We start from the raw sequence: 16,275 nt of genomic DNA on the forward strand, positions 1-16,275 counted from the left end.
ACCAGAATCTCGCTACTCAAAGTGTGGTCCGCGGACAAGCAGCATTGGTCTCTCCTGGGAGCTCATTAGAAATGCAAAACCTTGGGGCACCTGGCGGGTCACTTGGTTACGGGTCCGACTCCTGAGCTCGGCTCAGGTCATGATCTCACGGTTTATGAGTTTGGGCCCTGCATTGGGCTCTGCGCTGACAGCATGGAGCCCGCTTGGGATTCTCTCTCTCCCTCTCCCTCTGCCCCCCTACTTGTTCTCTCTCTCTCTCTCTGATAAATAAATAAACATAAAAAAAGGCACAACCTTGGGCCCCACCCTGGGGTACGGAACAGGAATGTGTGTTTTAACAAACTCCCAGGGATTCACATGCTCGTGAACTCTTGAGAAGTGGTGACCTAAGACAAACCCAAGGCTGCTAAATCTTCACCACATTAGTTAGAATCCAAGCCTCCACGTACAAAGGAGGCAAGTTTGTGCTCATTCAATACTGAGAACGACAAAGAGAGCTTTGTGGATGGCTCGTCTTCCAGACTGAAATTAAGGTTGGGAAAAAAAATCATACTTTAGAGACAAGCTTATCGCAGGGACATCACATTTTATGTCACAAAATCCAGTCTAGGTTCAGTGGGGAGAAAGGAGCAGGTTCACAGGCCAGGATGTTAATATGTGCAATGTGCTAGTTTCTGGAAAATCTTGCCTGTTGTTATTTGCAAGAATATGAGAACTTGCAGTGCTGGTCTAATGAAATGGACTGTTCTGAAAAATTCCACAGATACTTGATTTATTGATTTAGTTCTTTGCAGAAAAAGGCAACATTCTTTCCGAGTCCGGGAGGGCATGTGGCACACAGACAGCGCTCAGTCTGTAGGTGCTGGGCAAACAGGTGGACGGATGAACTCACTTACTGACTGACTGCCATGCTTCACTCTCCCACACTCTAGCAGCACAGGCAGTAAAAAAACCAGAAACCATCCCTGGCACTTCTCCTGTAGCAGGCTTGCCAGACACATAAACATATAATTAAATGCAGGACAACAAACACGATACCCGAGGTCTCTGAACAAAAATGCCGTGGGTGTGTGTGTCACACAGCTGGGGGGAAGCGTGTACCCTTGGAAGATGTCAGACACCCCCGGTGCACAAAATGGGATCCTTTCGGCTTCTAGGAGATACTCGATCATTTTATAAACAACCGAAGATCCTACTAGTTTGGCCAGTAGTAATTGTGGAACTCTCACCGCATATGCATTTACATGCTGAGACCTCCCTGATTGGGAGACGGTATCATTTAAAAAAATTTTTTTAACGTTTATTTATTACTGAGAGACAGAGAGAGACAGAGCATGAGCAGGGGAGGGGCAGAGAGAGGAGGAGACAGAATCCCAACCAGGCTCCAGGCTCTGAGCCGTCAGCACAGAGCCCGACACGGGGCTCGAACTCACAAACTGCAAGATCATGACCCGAGTCGAAGTTGGACGCTTAATCGCCTGAGCCACCCAGCTGCTCGGAGATGGTATCATAGCCCCTACTGTTCTAGTTGGACAGTACTGTGTTATCCTGAGGAATCTCAAGGTGTGAAGCAGAGAACAGGTGCTCTGGAACTCCTTTCGCCCTCAAAGCTCCTGTGTCACAAAGCGATTATAAGCCGGAACCTTCTGTATCAGCAGCTGCGTGTGGCTGCATCTCCCCGGCACCAGGTCACACAGCCAGGTCATTCTGTCCTCGGTCAAGTGTCCTGAGCAACTTTTCCCCTATTGGCTGAATAAGTAAAATGATAGACTTTCCACACTATAAATCTATTGCGATTGTCTCTTATGTAAAATAAATGCTGTATAATTTCTTTGGCTTTAGCTGATACTGGCTTTGAAGTCACTGGTTAAAACCTCTTGCCCAGGAAAGATCTACAGATGTTCTTTTCATCGGTGTGAACTAAAATCCTAGGCGTGATCTAACATAAAGGTGTGATACACACAAGGAATCCATGGGCAGGTAAGTTCACATACTCGTGTAAATTCATGATTTACCTGGGGGGGGGGCTCACTTTTTAATCTGGTTCACAGAGACTTCATAAAATGCTTAATCAGTTCTGTACTAAATCTGAATGTTCTGTAAGTAAGATGCTTTACATCCAAAATGCTAGGTTTTTAAAATTTTTTTGAGATGTAATTTATACACCATAAAATTTACCATTTTGAAGCATGCAATTCGGGGTTTTTTTAGTGCAACAAAAACAACTGCAATAATTGCGAGATTGTGCAACCGTCACTATTATATAATTTCATCACCTCCCCCAGAAAACCCCAGAGCCATGAAACACTCACTGCCCCTCCCCTTCCCCCAGCCCCCGGTGACTGCTGTCTGCTTCCTGTCTCTAGATATGCCTGTCCTGGACACTTCCACAGTGGCCACACCGTTCACATTCTCACCAGTGAACGTTTCGAGGTTCCTCCCGGAGCACGTGGCCTTTTTGGATGGAGCCCTGGGAGGGGGGGTGAGCGTTGGTGGTCTAAATCTGCGTTCATTTAATAGACAAAAGCCGTCAAGGACATCCTATCAGCTCTGATGGGACTGGTGTCTCACCTTGAACCCTGGGAACCCAGGGATGCCATGCTGGCCGGGGTCTCCCTGGCTCCCTTTCTTCCCAGGCTCCCCGTTGATCCCTGGAAGGCCCTTGGGTCCTGGTGGCCCCGGGAGGCCCCTGATGAACTGGTCGCCTTCTGCGCACTTACAGTCCCCAGCGTCACCTGCAACACGAGGGAGGCGGGAAGGCTCACTATGTGCTCGTGAAGCACGTGCTTTGCCGGGGGCAGAAGTCCAGGGCGGTGGGGGCTGGACCGAGGAGGGGGCACTCGGGGACCTCCTGTGCTCGGGGGACTGTTACCCATTACCCCTGTTTCCTGGATGAGGAATGTGAGTTACTCCCCGGGACGCAGAACCCTGCCACGTTTACCCAACATGTTACCCAACAGGCCGTTTACAGAGCTGTGTGTGGAGCTGAGGAACAGGGGCTCCAGAGGCCACCACGGGCCTCCCAGATCAGGGACGGGGGGCAGACAAGGCTCCAGGGTCTGGGACAAAGGGGGGCCATGGGTGGGGGGGTGTGCCTGGCTGGAGTGGTGGGTTCAGAGCCAGGATCCCTGGTGGGGGGGAAGAAATCTGTGACCTCCCTTCTTTGTGTGCCTGTGGCGGAGCCCGGGGAACCCACTGTTGGTGGCGGGTGCTCCCCAGGGCACAGGTGGCAGGCGGGGGCTCACGGGAGGAGTCCTCTGCAGCCCTCCATGGTGAGTGATTCTGCAGTCACCACCTACCCTCCCCCAGGCGCCAACACACCCTCACGTCCCGTGTGAGCCACAAAGGTTGGGGTGTGCTGCTTGGGGCCCCTGGGCGGCCGCCTCCCAGAGACGGAGCGTCCCTCGGGCGCGGCATATTTCGTACACAGAAACCCCTTTGTTCTGCTCGGTCGACCGCACCTCCACCAGCAGCGGGGGTGAGCCCAGGGCGCCTGCCCTGCGGTGACTAGTCCCTAACTCGGGGAGATGGGCAGCCAGGCCTAGTCTAAGGGAACTCCGTAGCGGACAAGCTTGCGCAGGTGCTCGTTACGCGGCCTTGGTGCTGAGCCCTTAGAGGAATCATGGATTCATTGGCTCCGTAGTGGGCTCCACACTCCCAGAAGGTTCAGTGGTGTAGGCGGAGACACAGATGGGAGGAGGGAGCGCAGACGGAGGGCCGGGTGGTGGGTGCCACGCACCTCGGCTCTGGTAACACCGTGGGAGAAAGGAGGCACAGGGGGACGCGGAGGGTTGTCTCACGTCAGAGCCAGTGAGAGGGGTCATGGCCTCCCGCCCTTCCTCCGGTGCTCTCGACGTTCCTTACCTTTCCAGCCTTTCTGTCCGCGAGCCCCAGGGAAACCAGAAGGGCCAGGGTAGCCCACATTTCCTTCCGCTCCTTTAAGGCCGAAAAGGAAACCTAAGGAGAAGATCCAAGGGCGGCCCGTGAGCACGGTGTGGAGACCCCACGTCTCCCCGGACCCAGTGCTGGAAGGGTTACCGCGAGGTCCCCCAACAGGGTGTGACTCCATCCCAGGACACCCTCTGGGCCATTCTGTGGCCACAGCTCCCAGGGACGCAAGGAAATGAGAGGGGCTAGGTGTTCAGCTTTTCTATTGAAGTCTAGAGATAAAAACCTTTGCTTTTGGGAAATGTTGAGTCCAAGGAAAGGCTTTCACTTTCTACCATGTATTTTATCCCACTAAAAAAAATTTATTTATTTTGATACAGAGAGAGAGATAGAGCATGAGCAGGGGAGGGGCAGAGAGAGAGAGAGAGAGAGAGAGAGAGAGAGAATCCTAAGGAGGCTCCGTGCTGTCAGCACAGAGCCTGATGTGGGGCTTGAACCCACAAACTGCGAGATCATGACTTGAGCCGAAATCAAGAGTCAGAGGCTTAACTGACTGAGCCACCCAGGCGCCCCTTAGTTTATTGTTTTTCAAAAAAAGTGATTTATTTTTTAGTTTCTTAAGATTTTATTTTTACTAATTGTATTTTCTTCTTTTTAGTCTTCTATATAGTTTCAAACTCTGAATAGTAAACACATTCTTTTATAATAATTAAAAAAAAAGCCAATTTACATGTAAAAAAAATTCTATGGGCATTTATACATCGTGGGGACAATTGGTATCTTTACAATATTTCTGTGTAATCGACCACATATTTACGTGCTAAAGGCTTGTAATCCAAAACCAACACAAGTTTGGTGTCCCCAAAAGGCAGAAAACAGAATAAGATATTAAAACTACCTCGGTTCCCTAACGATCCCCCTGGAGCAGGTGCACAGCCGGGTTTGTGTAGTTAATGCAGAGAACAGGGGACCATCTGGCTCCGGCAGCCTCACCTCCCCTTTCCCGACCCTCACCCCCAGTAACTAGGCTCAGGGCCCCTCAGAAGCTCCACTAATTCCGAGCAGGGATATATGGAGGGATTAGAACCACCCACCTTCTGGCCGCGTCTACTGGACGGCAGCGCCACCTTGTGGTGGGAACGAGCCGCGCACTCCTAGACACAGCAGGGCCCCGAAGGACTGGAGGGTCCCCCACCCTGTCTGTCCTCAGGGCCAAACCCGGTGAGGCTCGCAGCCCCAGATCCAGACCTCCCCCGCCCTACACTGGGACACATGCTGCCATTCCGCAGGGAGGGAGAGGGAAACAGGCCACTAGGGAGACCGGAAGGAGAGGAAACACCCATGCTAACGTTTGCTAACTGCTTGGCAGAGGGACACCAGGATTTCAATGTCAGCAGCCTCCCAAGTAGGGATAGATATTTATGGAAGGGTGGCGAGGACTACTGTCCCGTGTGGCTCGCTCTCCCTACACATTCAAGATGATCACTCTCCTTCGCTCTCGGGCGTCCAACATCTGTCCCATCTGGCACCTGCGTGAGCCAGGCACCGTGTCTGCAGCTGGAGAGAAAACCGCAGACCCTCACAGTGCCTACGGTTTACGTGTGGACACACAGCAGACACACATTAGTGAACAAACACACACGGAAGTTCAAATGAGGGCTGGTGCCACGTAAACAGGGAGCTGTCAGGGAGAGCAGTAGAGAAAGTCCGTTCAGAAATGGGGGGGTCAGGAAAGCCCGGTCTAGGTGCTGGCCCAGGACCCAAGGAACAAGAGGGAGCTGGCCGAGCGTGGGCACCGGGGATCTGGAGAGAACAGCGCACCTGAGAGCCCCTGAGGTGGGAGGAAAGCCAGGAACTGGAGGGGAATGCCAGGGGCTGGGGTTTTCTCCAAGGGCAATAAGGAGCCATTAAGGAGTTCTGAGGGGGGACGTCACACAAGTTTACGGGTTAAAAATCTACATGCTACCCCTGCAGACAGCTGAGTGGAGGCTGGTGATGAGCAGGCTGACTATGGCAGACACGTGCGGTGTGTATTCGAGTAGCACAGGGGGCGTGGGGGAAAAGTGGTGGACAGACTGCAGAGGCAGAGTCCGTGGGACCTGGCGATGGGTCCAGTGTGTGGGTGAGGGAGGCTGTGGCCCAAGCTCTGGGTCTGTGTGTGTGTGTCGGGGCGGGGACGAGGCCCAGCACGGGGCGTGTTGGGTCGGGGAGCCAGGCGGCAGGAGACCCAGAGTTCAGTGTGGACACACAAAGTTCGAGATGTCTGTGAGACAAGCCAGGCGGCCACGTGACGGGTGACAGTTTGTGAGAGTCGGGGCTCAATACAGAACTGGATGGGGGACACAGGGAGTGCGGGCAAACGGCCTGAGCTTAAGGTCACCTTAACTGGGGGGTCCAGTGGGTGGGGGTATAAGACAAGGGTCCAAGACCAAACTTCAACGAACCCTGTCACCTCCCAGACTGTGTAGGCGGGAGACGGAGGGGCCAGCAAAGGCACCTTGAAGAGAACAGCCAGTGAGACAGCCGGGGGGCGGCCGCCCCACAGAGGGCCAGCCCAGGAAGAAAGCCTGATACCTGCATCCTGTGCCCATGAGCAAGATGGAGCCTTGGGACCTGCTCCTCAGGTCACTGGCGACCAGGCCAAGGGCATTCAGGCTGCGGTGACTTTGGGGGCTTTACTTTATTTTATAATTAAAAAATGTTTTTAATGTTTATTTATTTTTGAGAGAGAGAGAGGGAGAGAGAGACAGAACGCAAGTGGGGGAGGGGTAGAGAGAGAGGGAGACAGAATCTGAGGCAGGCTCCAGGCTCCGAGCTGTCAGCACAGAGCCCGACGCGGGGCTCAAACTCACAAACCGTGAGATCATGACCTGAGCCGAAGTCGGACGCTCAACCAACTGAGCCACCCAGACGCCTCCTTTTTATTTTATAATACTTTTTTGGGGGGCTTTATTTTACATCTCCTGAAGTTGTAAGAAGCGCAGAGCACAGGTAGGCGTTTGACCACGGATATCTCAGGGATGTGGCATTTTAAGTTTGACACAAACCCTGGGTGTTGCTGACACTGCAAATCCAGTCACAGAGGCATGGCTTGGCCGTCGTAAGGGGCCATCCTGCCTCTTTCCTAAGTGCTCTCTTTTTCTAATAAATTCGTAACTTCAGACAAGTCCTATAGGACAGCAGTGCACCTCTTAGACATTTCCAGGATGATCCTCCTGAAGAGGCCAGTGGCCACAACAAAGCTGTCAGCATTCTGACTTATTCTAGAAGACGACAGGACTGCCCCCATCCTTGGTTCCGTGAACTCGGCTCGAACCAAGAGCGAGCAAAATATTTAGCTGAGAAGAAAAACCGCCAACATGGTTTGATTTTACAGGAACGGCAAAAGGCTAAGAATTCTGGTTTTCATTAGTAGCAACACATAAAGCAGGATGAAATGCGGTTAACAAGAAAGGAATCCAACAATGTCATTCCAGGGGGAGACTTGGAGAGCTCTGTGGGAATCAAGGTCACTGATATTACATTATGCACAAAAATCCTAAGAGGCCATTGTGGTTGGCTACTTCTTGTGCAAGAGATCGCTTTACAAAAGCAATTGGGAAACAACGTGTCTCACAGGGGAGAATAAATATTTCAAGGAGAACTTAAGTTCTATGCTTTTAATATCGTAAGCTGATAAAAGTTATTGGACACTATTCTATGTATTTTGTGGATAAAATACGCACAAGAAAGTAGTTGATTTGTTTACAGCTAACTGACGTTAGCAAATCACGGTCTTAACCGAGCAGGATTTGTAAAACAAGATGGTGTTTGTATCTTTAGCAAAGCGAAATTTGGTTACAGGAATTGGGGCAAGGTCAGCCTTCAGTCAGTCTTCTGAAGAGGCAAGTCTTCGTGCTTAAAAAAATTTTAACACATCATGTTCTGTTCCCAGAGAGGAAAACTTAACAGATAACATTTGCTCAGGAAATATCATGCTCACAGAAACTTAGCCATTATCAACGATGTCACAGGAATAAATATTACTTCCAGGCTAAAAATATATTAAAGACAACACTGCTCAAATGATTTGGCAAATTCCAGGGAAATATCTGCACCTAAAAATTTCCAGAAGAATGTGACAATTTGGCTTTGCCGGTCGGAGGAGAGTTGGAGCAGAACAACATTACATAGAAATCTGTGCAACACCAAGTGGAATCAGAGAGGGGACTGCTGATATTTTTACAGCTCTTCTATTAAAGTTTATTCTGGTAGGGGGGATGGACAGAGAGAGAGAGCGAGAGAATCCTAAGCAGGACCTGAGCTGTCAGCACAGAGCCCCAAGCGGGCTCCAACTCGCGAACTGTGAGGTCATGACCTGAGCCGAAGTCGGAGGCTTAACCGACCGAGCCCCCCAGGCGCCCCCGGGACTGCTGATTTTTCAATGGGAGGAGTATGTGCAGATACACTTCTCTAACCCCCAACATCTTTCCTCTAGAGATGGCAAAGAGAAGCAGTCTTCCCAAAGCACCGAAAGCACAGATCTGAACCTGACCTTTGCACTGCAATCCAACACTACCTACCTGTTGGCAATGTGAGGCTCCCCCTCTCCGAAGACAGGAAGCTCCCAGAGATTATTGGGATGGAGCAGGGTGCCAGGGAACTGAAAGTCAGATGTTTCAAAAGGAGGCTAACAAACTATGGACCATATCACGCGGGAAGAAATTGGGCGCTCACGTTTTCTTCCAAGGCCTCATATATCCAAACTCTTGAGGGGATGGAACGCTCCCATTAGGGGATTTTACAATGTCGAAAACAGCCCTTTAAACTCAGAAGCTGCAAAGATCACCGTTTTTGATGGCAAGCGCAAAGACAGACTGCCCGTCTCCCTGCCTCCTGGGGGCACCCTCTGCTAAAAGATGAGCCAGGGTAACATCGGAACCTGGAAGTTCCACTCTGCTACGGTTCAGCGACACCCCCAGGCAGCATGGGGTCCAGAAGCTCATGGTTGTCTGGTTTACAGACGCTCAGAGTCTCGCGTCTCGACCTTGGCCAACGGCGGCCACTTCCTGTTACGATAACACAGTCACCTCTTCCTGTCGACTATTATCAACTGTTCAGTGAGAGGCTCCGCGTGGGCTGAGAAGACAGATTATCAAGTCTGCTTGGATTGTTAGTAAGACAGAGGAGAGAGGCTACAAGTCAAGGCAGGAAGGCTCCACACTGGAAGAAGGTGATGGAACGTACCACACAGACACCCGACAGCGTTCAGCGTGCACCTGCTTCCAGACTGCGCGGCTCAGGTCTTCCACTGGAGAGCTGACCTCCCTGGACCCACAGCAAGCCAAGCCCTACTGGGTCATGTCCGCGGGCCTGCTGATACTCAACAGATTCACGAGGCTGTGCCCTCCTTCCATCACCAGCCTTTCTGTTTGCATCCCAGAGCACCTGCCACGCCCTAGTGTGATGCCTACCGCATTGGTTCACGGAATTATTTAGCAGAAAAACCCCAGGGAAGATCTGACTGGGGCCAGGCTTCTTTGTCTGAACACGAAAACCACCACTCTTGAGTTTCCTTCCACTTACCGTCTGGCCCAGGTAGTCCGGGAGGCCCTGGTGGTCCTCGGGGCCCTGGCTTTCCGTCGGTTCCCGGAGGGCCGGGGTACAGCGCGGGGATGCCTGGGTCTCCTATGAAGCCTTTGGGCCCCATTTCACCTGGTAAACCTCTCTTGCCATCTGAAAATCCAACAGTGACCACCGGCAGCATGAGACTTGTGACGTGTAACGTGTGTGTTGGCATTCCCGTCCCCAGGAGGCCACCAGGACTCGCGGATTTACAGTTTGGTCAGGACCTTAAGGGTCGATGCCGTTGGAAGGTCCCATCACCGTATTTCAACTTTAAAAAAGCCCCTCCTCTCTCCCCCCAACAATGGTCTGAGAGTCGTAAGTGTGGCCACGACGTCTGAGGGCTGTGCACGCTCCTCTCGGCCAGCTGACAGCATCATGCTGGTTACTTGTCAACCACAGAGCCCGGCTCTGTGGCAGGGGGTGGGGCGGGGCGGGGGGAAGGGTCACTGTCACAGGCCCAATGCTCCCGGGAAGACACTGGGTGCATGCACTTGAGTCCATTAGAGCTCCTGAGTCTCGTCTGTGAGAGACTCTGGTTGCAGAGCTGAGCAGTCAGTACGGGGACCCGAGGGAACGTAAGTTTGGTCTTTTGACACCAGGGCGCCTTTACCTTCGTCTCCGATGGACGTGCCAGGGGGGCCTGGTGGGCCCGGGTCTCCTGGTTCACCCCGGCTTCCTGGCTCCCCATGGGCCCCTGGGAATCCTGGGTCACCCCTGACACCTGGAATCAAGACAGACTTCGAAATGAGAACAGGACGCTGTCCAGGACCCGCCTCGGACGTGCACACTTTCACCAACCAAACATGTATTTACTTGTTTATCTTGTACACCGAAGGATGGCGGGGGTCCGAATGTTTAATATGTGGGGGTTTCTGCTTTCGAGGAGCTCATTCCTAATCAAATAGGAGCGATACAAGGTTCCCATAAATATAAAATGACGGTGAGGTTTCAAAAGGGGGAAAGATTATTTGGGGAGAAATCGGACATTGAGGGACCGTAGAGATTAAAAATAATAGGAACAGGTGACATTGTGGAGCTTTTGCTGTGTGCACTGGGCTCGGTGTGCAATACTTGACTGATTCTCATAAAGCCGTGGGGGACGGGGGAGAGCTACAGCCCCACTTTTACAGACACGTGAGGCTTCGTGCCCACTGGCACTCAGGTTTCACGGACACGGCAGCCTGGCAGTTAGACACGGGTGCCCTCTGAGGGGCCAGGAGACGGGAGGGACAGGGCAGAGGACGGTGGCAGAAGGGGATCTGGAGAGGAGATCAGCCAAGTGGAAAGCAGCGAGCAGGGGAGCGTCTGCTTCTGGTGGGAGTGCTGGGGATCCGTGAATAGGGGTCAGGCTGGGAGAGCAGCTGAGTCTAGAGTGGGGACAAAGAAAGAAACGACGGGCCTGGGGATCCCCCCGTGCAGGAAGACCAGGAAGTGAGGGGGGTGGCTTCCTGCGTGAGGCCCCTCGTCCCCAGAGCCCCAGCTCCAGCCCAGCTCTGCTTTTCCTGGCTGTCTGCTAGAGGGATAGCGTACGTGAGCCCTCTTACAAACCCTATCCCGAAACACACACACACAGACACACAGACACACACACACAGACACACACACACACACACACACAGACACACACACACACACACACACAGAGCAGCCTCGCTGTGTTCTGTGCAGGTCAACAGCAATGCTTTACTGTGCAACACATTTTTTCCCCTGGAATACAACTGGGAAAGATGAGAGAAAAGAGGAGACAATATGACATTTTACCGCATAGGGATTACCAAGTGTTAGGAAAGCCATCACTCTGCATGGGATCTTTAATTTTTTTGTTTAACCTCAAAAGCAAGTCGTTGAATTAAGGATGCCCGTGTGCCTGTGTACAAGCAGGGTGGAGAGTGTGAGTCTGGGCTACCTGTGCTGGGGCTCGGCTCCCTGCGAAGGGCGGGGCAGGGGAGGGGTGCTGGGCTCTGCACAGGGGTCAGGGGGGCGCTGAACGCTCCTCCTCCACTCATTCTACGTGACCTTGGGCAAGTTGCTTAACTTCCTGTGTTTCAATTTATCCACCAGCAAAACAAGACTAACATCAGGCCCCCTCTCAAGGGGTGGTTAGGAAAAGTATATCAATTAACAAGCATCATGGTCTAACAACTCAGACCCCTGCCCGGGCTCCGGTGAGCCCTAAAGAAACACTCGCCATGAGCACAGAGTGAGAGACGACGATGAACGTGCAAACCACAGACCCTCTCATTTGTTTGGAAGAAGAGCAGGACTTGTTTCAGTTACTTTGCAACCATTAGGGAAAAAAAAGCACAAGTCTCCTCCACCCTTTGGGATTCGATGAGCTCCTGCAAAGCTACCTTGTGAAGATATTTATTTTCCTTTCTTCGCTGAGGGAATCTGCTCATCAGCCTGTGTCAGGAGCCCTCACCTGCCAGCTCACTAATTACAAAAATTTTTTAAATGTTTATTTATTATTGAGAGACAGAGCATGAATGGGGGAGGGGCAGAGACAGAGGGAGACACAGAATCGGAAGCAGGCTCCTGGCTCTGAGCTGTCAGCACAGAGCCTGACATGGGGCTTGAACTCACGAACCGCGAGATCATGACCTAGGCCGAAGTCGGACACTTAACCGACTGAGCCACCCAGGCGCCCCCCAGCTCACCAACTTAAAACCATCGCCTTCCCAGTGTGGTTTTAGAAATACAGGGTGGTGGACGGGGGAAGCTAGATCAACGCCGGGCTCTTGGGCAGTGAACGTTTTTGAAAAATCGCCAAGGTTAATTTAAAAAATTATGTTCCCAAAGCCTCAAGGACAGTATTTCCATTTCACCAAAACCACTGACAGTACATCAACCTCATGTTCCTCTTCCTGGGGTTTCTGGCCTGGCAGGCGTGTCGCAGTCCATGGACACCCCATGGACTCCATGAGTACCAGCCGCGCAGGGAGGGCGATCTGAGGTGTTGAGCAGGGATTCCAAATATACCCATTTACTGGTATGTGTTAACTCGCAAGAATGCACAAAACACAGCTGTTCTTGCGGAGGGAGGCCAGTGGTGTCCTTTCAATGCCACCCTGCAGAGAACTCCTTTAGGGGCTCTGCCGGGATGTCCTTAGTCCTGTGCTAGTCTAAGTTCTCACCAACAGAGGATAAGCACATGCAAAGGCTGTTCTTAAACTGACAGATGGTTTGCACCAAGCAGGTGTGAGTCCTTGACCCACGGACATATACTGGGTGCAGGAAGAAAACATTAGACCATCTTTAGTTTAAAAACCACTCTTTTAAAGTAAAACTCTTTCCTGACGTGTATTATTTAGTACATACACTGTCCAGCCATTCAGGTAACCTACTCTCTGCCTGGTCCTGTTCTAGAAATTGGGGATACAGTAGTGAACCATAGCAGCTAAAATCCCGGAGCTTTGCACAACATAGGTGAATCACCCATAAGCAAATATACATATGATTACTTAGAGGGGGCACTGAAAACAGGTTTTCTTTTTGAACCTAGAAGGACTCACATTCAAAAAGGTTCTGAGCCCACTGCTCTTCTCACAGAATTAAAATCGTATTTTGGTACGATCCTGCCAATCTGGGAGGCTGAGTGAAATCACGAGATGGGCATTAGCTGTGACACATGCAAAACCTTTCATGTACGCTCAGGGGTCAACTGGGGCACCGGGAGCCTCTCCTGGGCAGTCCGTCATGCACAAATACCTGGGGATTCCTCGACGGTTGAAAGGAGGTGGTTGTGTACAGATTATGGATTATGGCCAGTTTCCGGCTTCAGACTGGCCAGCAGGGGCCGTAAGCATCTTGGTGCACGCGGGGCAGAAACCAGCAAAGGCGGCTGGGACTCCCGCCGTCGGGGAGGCCAGATGTGCCCAAGGACTGGATTTCTCCCAGTGACTTTACAGGTGGCGAAACCAGAATCTGCACGACGTATGCGGAAGTGCAGGGCTCGCCCAGCAGAGGGCGCTCTCTTAGGCACAGGTGAACCGAGCGCCTCTCTGTGACACCACGTTTAAGCATTTAAGCTAAGTTGTACATGGGACTGATATTCTCCAAAGGTTATGTTCTAAACATCTTTTGTTTTGCTTTGCTTTGTTTTACTCAGAAAGCCTCTCTTGCCAGTTTATGACTCTGTGTCCGAGACAGAAGAGGATCCCGTACGATGTAGACACGCAGGAGAAATCACACACAAACCTTTGGCCAGGGAGGGATGAGGCGAGTACGCAGGGGCACCTGGGGGGCCGCGGTCGCCCACTTCTCCCTGGAGGAAGAAAGAGGAGAACGGAAGAACGTGAGGCCCGCCTTTTGGAGTTTGGGAAACTATGCTTAGTACCAGGGAGTAAAGCTGAATGTGGACCGTCTGCCCTGTGCTGTGGTGATGCCCGGGCATCCCAGCCACCAGCCAGACACACCAAGAGGCAGCGGTGCGGGCAGGGCACCAACCTCACTTTGCAGTCCTTGTCAAACACCAGAAGCGGGCAGGGGACGACTTTCTGCAGGGCAGACTGTTCCCCTGTTGGTCACGGTACCCCAGCCACCCATCGGATACCAGGCTGCAGCCACACCCAAGCTGGGAACGATGCAACTGTACCCTGATCTGGATTGTGACACCGAAACTTCCAAGTGCTGCCTTGGTGTCCTCGAGCCTCCCGGGGCCCCCGAAGGCCTGACTGCGGAATGCCCCTGTCCTCACCAGATACGCTCCCCACTAGCAGGAAAGTCTCCCCGCCTGGCTGGAGCCCCATCACCCGACCAGCTGCACCCCACCTGGTCCTCAACCTACTGGTCCTCACCTCCCTGCCAGCCCATTCTTCGAGCAAGCCAATCATACTCCCCCCTGGGGACAGGGGATACCCCACCCTCTTGTTACTATAAAGCCTGTCCCTACAGCGCCGCTGGTCCCCTCTGCTCCCGGGTGCAGATCCCGAGTGTGCCCTCCATGTGCCTTGTGTGGTGTGCAGCACTGTGAGGTCTGGACACGTGACCGATAAGGCCGTGTCCGTATCATCTGTCCAGTGCGGGGTGTTGTGTGTTTGCTTAGGGAGTGTTAAACAGGACAGAGGACACCTCCTCCAATGGAGTGGATGGCAGGAGACCACACCTCCAGCCCCAGGAAAACTGAGCTCACCTTGAGTCCCGGGGGTCCATCCGGGCCTTGATAACCATCCAGTCCTTTGCTTCCCTGCAGGAAAGATGTTCGGGGCTTAGTTTTACCGCTAACACAGAATTTAAAGAAGTGACCACGATACCATTATTACGGCTGACAACACTAACGACAACTCATGAAAATTACCTACTACCCACTCTGTGCCCAATGTTCCCTGATTGTGGTCTCAAAGTCCAAATGTGACCTGCGGCTGATAAACCTCATCATTATTTTTTTTAATTAAAATTTTTTTTTAGCGTTTATAGTTTTGAGGCAGAGAGCAAGCAGAGGAGGAGCAGAGACAGGAGACACAGAATCCGAATAGGCTCCAGGCTCCGAGCTGTCAGCACAAAGCCCGACGCGGGGCTCAAGCCCACGAGCCGTGAGATCACGACCTGAGCCGAAGTCGGACGCTCAACCGGCTGAGCCACCCAGGCGCCCCGGCCTCACAATTCTTAAGAGCTGCCTCCTCCTTTCTACTTTTTCCATAACTTCTGTTATTGTTGCTGTTGAAGAAACCGGGTCACTGGTGGTTCACTCTTCCTCGCAGTGTGGAAAGTGTGCACCTCTGCCCGCAGACGTCCTGTCCGGCAGCTGTTCTCGCTACGGGCTTCCCTCCCTGGGCTCAGGTGCACCTTCCGAGTGAGAATTAGTCACAAGGCGTGTCGTGTCCTTCCTACTGCGTCACTTCAGGAGGCTCGGGGGCCGGGTTGCCCCCCTTCAGTGATTTTATGATTGATCCATCTATTAAAACCTTCCCCCAAGCGGGATTTTGAAAAATTTTTACGAGCACCAAATAGGAGCATTAATGCCCCCTAATTTAGAATTTTTCTCTTCATTTAGAAAGTGCTCAGTGCTGCTTTCTAATCCCCTTGAATATTTATTGAAAGAGAATGTTCACCCTCGTGAGCCACATCATAGCTGGATATATATATGTAAAGCTTTTTAAGAAACCTAGAAGTTCATTCCCTCTTGCCAAAGAATAGGTACAGTGAGGCCCCAAGTTCAGAATACCACGCGCCCATGGTGTAAAAAATGCAGCCTGGTTATTTCACAGGATGTTCTGGAACTCGGGAGCACACATGTTGAAAGTCCTGTTGCTTAGCGTGAGCAATGACGGGGTTGGTTTTGTGCTTTCCACGCAGGCCTTTCATGTCGACGGACTTCCTTTCACACTAGGTGGAGCTGACGATTCAGAAGTGAAGGGAAACTTCTCCGAGGTCCCACCAATCTCCTACTTGGAGGCCATCTCTCAAGACAGGCACGGAGTCCTGACAGAGTGCGTCGACGACGGGAGCAGCTAGGCGCTCAGTTCTCAGCGGCCTGCGCGCCAACCTAACAACTCAGCCCAGACGCCGCGCTGGATGCGGCCAGACGTGCATTCGTGCTACGTGCCTGAGCGCCGTCCGGCTGGGCGACGCTATCACTGGGCAGTAGTGGGTACCCCCCCACATCCCCTCCGCACAACGTGCTCACCACCTGTGCTGCATAAGCCACAGCAGCACCAACGTTTCTGAAACACGTCTGAGCAAACGTTTGGAATGAGCCGGGGGCTTCGGAAAACCAACAGGGGAAAGGGCAAAATGGAAGAGTGTTCAGGATGTCTCTGACTATTGGCTCTATCGATCCAC

The 16,275-nt window shown here is 52.2% G+C and overlaps 1 protein-coding gene across 1 annotated transcript in view; it reads right to left on the reverse strand.

Annotated features, from left to right (window-relative positions):
- COL4A2 (collagen type IV alpha 2 chain) overlaps positions 1-16,275 on the reverse strand; it is a 172,433-nt gene that overhangs the window by 38,853 nt on the left and 117,305 nt on the right. The window contains exons 16-21 of the mRNA XM_040487084.1: positions 14,627-14,680; positions 13,693-13,759; positions 10,106-10,216; positions 9,454-9,603; positions 3,865-3,957; positions 2,572-2,735 (exon numbers count right to left, since the gene is read on the reverse strand). Coding sequence (XP_040343018.1) covers positions 2,572-2,735; positions 3,865-3,957; positions 9,454-9,603; positions 10,106-10,216; positions 13,693-13,759; positions 14,627-14,680 — 639 coding nt within the window. The remainder of the gene's footprint in view (positions 1-2,571; positions 2,736-3,864; positions 3,958-9,453; positions 9,604-10,105; positions 10,217-13,692; positions 13,760-14,626; positions 14,681-16,275) is intronic.

This window comes from Herpailurus yagouaroundi, unplaced genomic scaffold (genome assembly GCF_014898765.1).
Source record: "Herpailurus yagouaroundi ecotype Mexico unplaced genomic scaffold, PumYag 164, whole genome shotgun sequence".
NCBI lineage: Eukaryota > Metazoa > Chordata > Mammalia > Carnivora > Felidae > Herpailurus > Herpailurus yagouaroundi.